The 6,635-nt window shown below is 27.7% G+C and overlaps 1 protein-coding gene across 2 annotated transcripts in view; it reads left to right on the forward strand.

The window, feature by feature from the left end:
• LOC117177646 (ATP-dependent RNA helicase bel) overlaps window positions 1–6,635 on the forward strand; it is a 50,782-nt gene that overhangs the window by 30,265 nt on the left and 13,882 nt on the right. For both annotated transcript variants that reach the window (XM_033368441.1, XM_033368442.1), the window contains exons 6-7: window positions 460–759; window positions 4,215–4,484. In XM_033368441.1, the coding sequence (XP_033224332.1) occupies window positions 460–759; window positions 4,215–4,484 (570 nt within the window). The remainder of the gene's footprint in view (window positions 1–459; window positions 760–4,214; window positions 4,485–6,635) is intronic.

A 6,635-nucleotide genomic window follows, 5' to 3' on the forward strand; every position in this document is an offset into this window, starting at 1 on the left:
ACGAATCTGGCATCCGTTGAACTCTATCGCTTCAGGTTCAAGGTCATTTGAAGGTCATTTGAAGGTCAAATCGAGAAAAAACGGTAAAAATTTAAAAAAAAAAACCCCCCCGAAAACCTATAACATATTTTTTTTTCAGCGTTTTCTCTCGATTTGACCTTCCCATGACCTTGAACCTGACGCGCTAAAGGTCAGCGCACACCAGGTTCGTAATCAGTCCGTTTAGCGTGCAATCGACTCGGGATACTTATAAGATACTACCATGATTTTTTCAGATTTTTTGGTCCAAAAATAAATTAGGCCAAAAAACCGGCCTTACCGACCCTCCCCCTTTTTGGAAAACCTGGTAGAGATTTAGAATTTTGTGCCTAAGAATCGCTAGACATTTATCTTATTTTGTAATAATTTCTTGTCCCTTTTCTTCTTTTTCTCTCTCTCTCTCTCTCTCTCTTTGTAAAGCTGCCGAGGCTTTGACGCTGGTGTTTGTGGAGACGAAGAAGGGCGCGGACATGCTGGAAGAGTTCCTGTACCAGATGGGCTACCCGGTGACGAGCATTCACGGGGACAGAACGCAGCGCGAGCGAGAGGACGCGTTGCGTCGATTCCGCGCTGGGAAAACGCCAATTCTGGTTGCGACTGCGGTCGCCGCTCGTGGACTCGATATTCCGCACGTCACGCACGTCATTAATTTTGACCTTCCTGGCGATGTCGAGGAGTACGTACATCGGATCGGTCGTACTGGCCGTATGGGAAATTTAGGTCAGTTTTTTAAATTTAAATTTCATTTTCTTTTTTTGTTTTCTCCAGTTTTATACATTATAATGTTCCATCAGCACAATTTCCTTCAACAATATTGAAGAATTAAGGTAAACGGACCATTACTGGGACAACGTAAAAAGTATGTCCAATACTGTGAAAATAATCAAAATTGTTGTTGAGTATCTTTTTTTATTTCAACATAAGTTATAAAAGTACCAATTTTCTGGTATTTTTGCAGATTTTTTTGAATTTATTACCACTGATTACTTTTGTTCTGACAAGGTATACATTTAGTAAGAAATACTCAAAATATGTGAAAGAACTGCTGCCAAATTCGCCTTGTATTATTGATAATAATAATGAAATAATAGAAAAAGTAATGTTTTTGCATATATTTAACCCTTAAAGGGCACACTTTCGTAAAATTACATAAAGGGCACACTGGGTGTTTTATACCCAAGGGTATTTAAACGTGTGCTGTGCCGACGGTGTTTGATATTTTTCTTACGAGAAACTGAATTAATGATGTTTAATGTATCTAATTTAAGGAGAAAAAGGTTTCATAACAGTTTTTGAAATTTATAGTTAAAAAAATCCTTTTTTTGAGAAGAAAAACTTGAAAAATGACTTCTTTCACTCCAAAATTCATAACTTTGGAAGTTTTTGATATTTTTACTTAAAATTTTACTTGAATACATCCGAGATACGGCGCTTCAAAAATAAAATTAGTCTTTTAGGATGATTAAACGATTTTATTGACCTTAAACTATGTATAAAAATTATAAAAATCAAAATTATGTTAAAAATGACATAGAAAAATAAGTTTGCATGTAATTTGTAAATCTGGCGCCATACGTTCCATTTTTTTAAATTTGGCACGTTTTGTTAAAGCGAAAATAAGTCGCTGGGTGTTTTACACCCAGTATGCCCTTTAAAGAATAAAAATCATAACTTTTTTTTAGAGATTTTATTCAATAAGTTATGAATATTTTTCAATAAAAATTAGCAAATATGAATTAAAATTTAATATTGAATATTGTATTATATATTAACTTTTTAAAATAAATTAAGTAAATTAACTTTTCTGTTGAAAATTTATATTTTCGAATTAAAAATATAACTGCTTTGAAGAAAACTCTTTTTAAATTGAATATTCAACAGTTTCAACTGAAAAATCTTTTTTTTTTATTAATATTTGAACTACTATATTGAAAATTTATCTTTTTGGTTCTGAAATTTATCTTTTTAATTATGTGAATTTCATTTTTCGTGAACTAAAATGCAAACTGTGATTGAAAACTAATCTTTTTAGGTTGAGGCTTTGACAGTTATATTGAAAATTCGTTTTTTTTTTTCATTAATTCAACTGCTTTCAATTAGTAATTAAAATATCTTTTGGTTGAAATATCAACTATTAAATTTTTGATCAGAATCACCCTTTTTGATTAACCTAATACTTCAATTTTCTAACAAATTGTTGAATTTTAAAATAAAGAGACCAATTTTCTACCAAAAAGGTTAATTCAAATCAAAAAATATGTTCGTTGATTTTGTCAACAAAATGAGATTTTTCATTAAAAAAAGAAAAAATATTTTAACCGGACAGTTGGATTTTTGCTAAAAAAAATATGAAATTTATAATTAAAAACATCAATTTTCGAATCGAAAAGACGAATTTTCAACAAAATAGTTGAAATATTAATCAATAAAATTTTTCAGTCAATAAAATTGTTAACCAAGTAATAGTATTTTTCACCAAAAAATAATTGAAATTGGTTTGAATATTTTTGTCAATTTATATACTTATGTAAGATATTTTTTAAAAACTTAGAAATTTATGCGATTTTTTAAAAAATTTTTAAGAAAAATGATAATCATTGAAAAGACATTTAGAAAGTTTTGAAGTTTTGAAAAGATTAAAAAATAATTCGAAATTTGTCAATATTTCAAGCAATTTTAAATGAAACATAAGTTTTTTAAGATTAAAAAAAAACGAATCTTTTTAAAAATTTTGAAAGGTTTCAAAAATACAAAAAAGAAAAATTCTTAAGCGCCTTGATGAAACTATAAATGACTTTCGATTCTAGAAAATTAATTGTTAAAGAAAATTTGAAAAGACTTTGGGAATAATTCAAGTAATTTGAAAAGATGTTTTAAAATTCTTCCTTTGGCAGAAATTTCACCGTTTTTTTTAAAAAGTGATTTAATTATTGTTGAAAATTGAACTGCTTTGTTAAAAATTAATCATTTTTTAAGATTCACCTATTTGGTTAGAATTGAACTATTTGGTTAAATTTATTTTTTGTTGAAAATGCGACTTCCAAAAATAATTTTAAATTTGACAATGATTAAAAAATATTTCAATTAAATGTGGCTTTTTGAAGTTCTCGAAATAAAATTTCAAAGCGTTTTAAATATTTTAGAAAGGTTTCGAAAGGATAAAAAAGTTTTCACAAGATTTGTGTGGAAAATTAAAAATGATTTTTTATTTAGAAAATTAATTTTAAGAAAATATATCAAGACAATTCAAAAGATTCCCATAATTACAGTCATTTTTTTCAATATTTAAAAGTTAAATAAAATTAATTTGTTTAATTTTTGATACCAGTTTGTTGTTTTTGAAGATCTAAAAAAAATATAACCTGATGTATCTTGTTTAGTGGAAATTTCGTGGATGTTAGTGAAAATTTGGTTGATAATTCACTAATTTGATGAAAAAACCGTATTTTTTGTTTAGAAAATTAATGTTTTTGTTTTTTAATAAAGATGGTTTATAGTATTATTCAAGTATTTAAATCAATGATTAATATGACTGTATACATATTTCGAGTTAATTGCTTAAAAAAATGCAAAATATTTGAATGGCTCGAATCTTGGATTAACCCTCAAACGGCACACTGGTGCGAATTCGCACCTGAAATTTTTTCAGTTTGTTGGCATTTACGCAAACACAGCTGCAGCGTGTTATCCCAATATAACATTGCAAACAAAGCAGCTTTGTAGATTACAAATTCTTCACTTTTATCGGCCTTCTTGAATTAACCCTCAAACGGCACACTGGTGCGAATTCGCACCCGAAGTTTTTCATTTTGTTGACATTTACGCAAACATGACTGCAGCGGATTATTTCCATATATATTAAATAAATTTGTGATATATGCTAGGTGTTTATTATATGTTGAATATATTAAATATTTAATATTAATATTGCAAACAAGCCAGATTTTTAGATTACAAAATTTTTCACTTTTATCGGCCTTCTTGGATTAACCCTCGAACGGAACACTGGTGCGAATTCGCACCCGAAGTTTTTTTTTTTTTGTTTTTTTTGACATTTACGCAAAAACACAGATGTAGCGGATTATCCCCATATATTTTAAATATGTAATGTTGAAAGTTTGTCAAAATGAAGGAGTAATAAATGTTTTCTCGTTTCCTTCGAAAAAAAACAACAGGTTTAGCAACGTCGTTCTTCAATAGCAAGAATCACAATTTGGTGCGCGACCTGTTGTCGCTGCTGAGCGAGGCGAACCAAGAGTTGCCGGCGTGGCTGAGCAACATGAGCTCCGAGGCGAGACAAACTGGGGGAACCTCGCGGCGGCCCGGAGGCGCCAAGAGTGGTCGCTTCGCCAGTAGCTTTGGCGCCCGAGATTATCGTCAAACGGGTGCTGGCGGCGGACCTCCCCGGAGTAGTGGCCCTTCCGGCAGGCCCGGTAGTTATGGAGGTAATTGTAGCCTTTATTATTAGCAAATAATTTACTTATTTATTCCCCTCTTTCTTACTTTTTTTCTTTTTTTCTTTCTTTCAAAGATTCCTTCCTCTTCCTCGTTTCTGTCTTTCCATTTCCTTCATGTCAATTTAATTTCAACAGGGTGTCTAATACCCGATCGGGAAAACCTGGAAATGTCAGTGTTTTTTTTCTTCGTTTTTTAAGTTAATTTTTAGATTAAACTGCAAATATTGCACTGAATCAGAATGGTTATTTATTTGCAAAATTAGCTTTAATATGACTGTATTGAATTATTTTTTAGAAATTTTTCTTTTGTGCGAAATTAATGATTGTAACTGAAAAATCAAGTGTTCTGGTCTTGATTGAAAATTTGATCGTTTTTAGTTGAAATTTCAAGTATATCGTTCAAAATTCATGTCTTTTATTGAAAATTTCTTGTTTTTGGTAGAAAATTAATATTCTGGTTGAAAGAGTCATCTTTTTGCTTGAAAATTCAACAGTTTCTTGGAAAATTTTGTAATATCTCTTTACTGAAACATCTTTCTTGGTTGAAAATTTAACTCGTGTTGGAAAATAGTACCTTTGGTTTTATTCAAATGGTTTTTTTTTTTTTTTTTTTTTTTGAAAATTGCAATATGCTTTGTTTGATAAAGCAACTACCACATATTTCCTTCATAATTTATCTTTTTCGGAATGGATTTTTTTGTTGTTTAAGGATTCGTCATTTTATTTGAAAACTCATCATTTTGATTTAAACAATGATTTTTTGATTAAAACAAATTTAAAAAAAAGTTTTAATTGAAATTTTTTTTTAATTTAAAAATTCTGTTGAAAATTCTTTTTTTTTTTTGCTGAGAATCAATTTTCTTTTTACTGCAAAATTGACTATTCCAGTCGAAAGTTTTGACTATTTTCTTAAAAATTGACTGTTTTTATTTGTTTTTAGAAAATTAATTTAAAACTGAAAATGTAATTATTTCATTTTTTGATGAAAATTTTTCTTTTTTAAGTTAAAAATTCGTCTTTTTGGTATAAATTGACCTTTCTGGTTGGAAATTCATCTTTTGTTTAAAAATTTAACTATTTCAGTTGAAAATTCAACATTATAAATGAAAATTTATTGCTTAAATTGACATTTTTTGTTTGATAATTAATTTGTTCAACTGAAAATTTAAATCTTTCATGTTTGATTGAAAACTGTTGAAAATTCAAGTGGTTGGTTAAGAGTGTATGTATTATATTGAAAAAATCATCTTTTTTTTTTTAGACGAAAATTAATCATTTTGGTAAAAAATTCAACTATTTTGTTAGATATTCCTTTTTTTTTTTTTTGAAAAAATTAATTTTTTGACTGAAAAATTAACTATTTCAGTCGAAACTTTAACTATTTTTTTGAAAATTTGTTTTTGAAAATTAATTTTAAACTGAAAATGTAACTTAATTTTGGATGGATACTTTTCTTTTTCAATAAAAAATTAATCTTTTTGATTGAAATTTGATCTTTTTTAGTTAAAAATTCAACTATTTGGTTGAGAATTTATGCATTTTGCTGAAAAAATTATCTCTGGTAGAAAATGCAACTATTGTATTAAAAATTCCCTTTTTTTTGCTGAAAATTAAATTTTTTCTAAAAAATGAACTATCCAGTTGAAACTTACTATTTTGTTAAAAATTTGTTGGTATTTTTAGTTTAAAATTAATTTTAAACTGAAAATGTAACTATTTAATTTTTGGAAGAAAATTTTAGTATTTTAGTAGAAAATTCTCCTTTTTTGGCAGAAATTAATCTTTGGTTTGTAAATTCATCTTTTTTGTTAAAAATTAAGCTATTACAGTTGAAAATTCACAATTCAAGATAACAATTTAACGCTTTGGTTGAATTTTTGTTTTTTGTTTCATGAAAAATTAATTTTTTTAACATGAAAATTTAACTTTTTCATGTTCCGATTGAAAAATGTTCTTCCTGAGATGAAAATTCAACTATTTTATTGAAAATTCATGTTTTTTGAATTAAAAATTTTATTTTTTGGTTAATAATTTCTCTTTTTTAATGAAAAATTGAATTATTTGGGTGAGAATTTATATTTCTTGCTGAAAAGATCGTGCTTTTTCGAATTTTTTATATCTTTTTGGTGTAAAATTCAA

The sequence above is a fragment of the Belonocnema kinseyi genome, chromosome 8, assembly GCF_010883055.1.
Source record: "Belonocnema kinseyi isolate 2016_QV_RU_SX_M_011 chromosome 8, B_treatae_v1, whole genome shotgun sequence".
NCBI lineage: Eukaryota > Metazoa > Arthropoda > Insecta > Hymenoptera > Cynipidae > Belonocnema > Belonocnema kinseyi.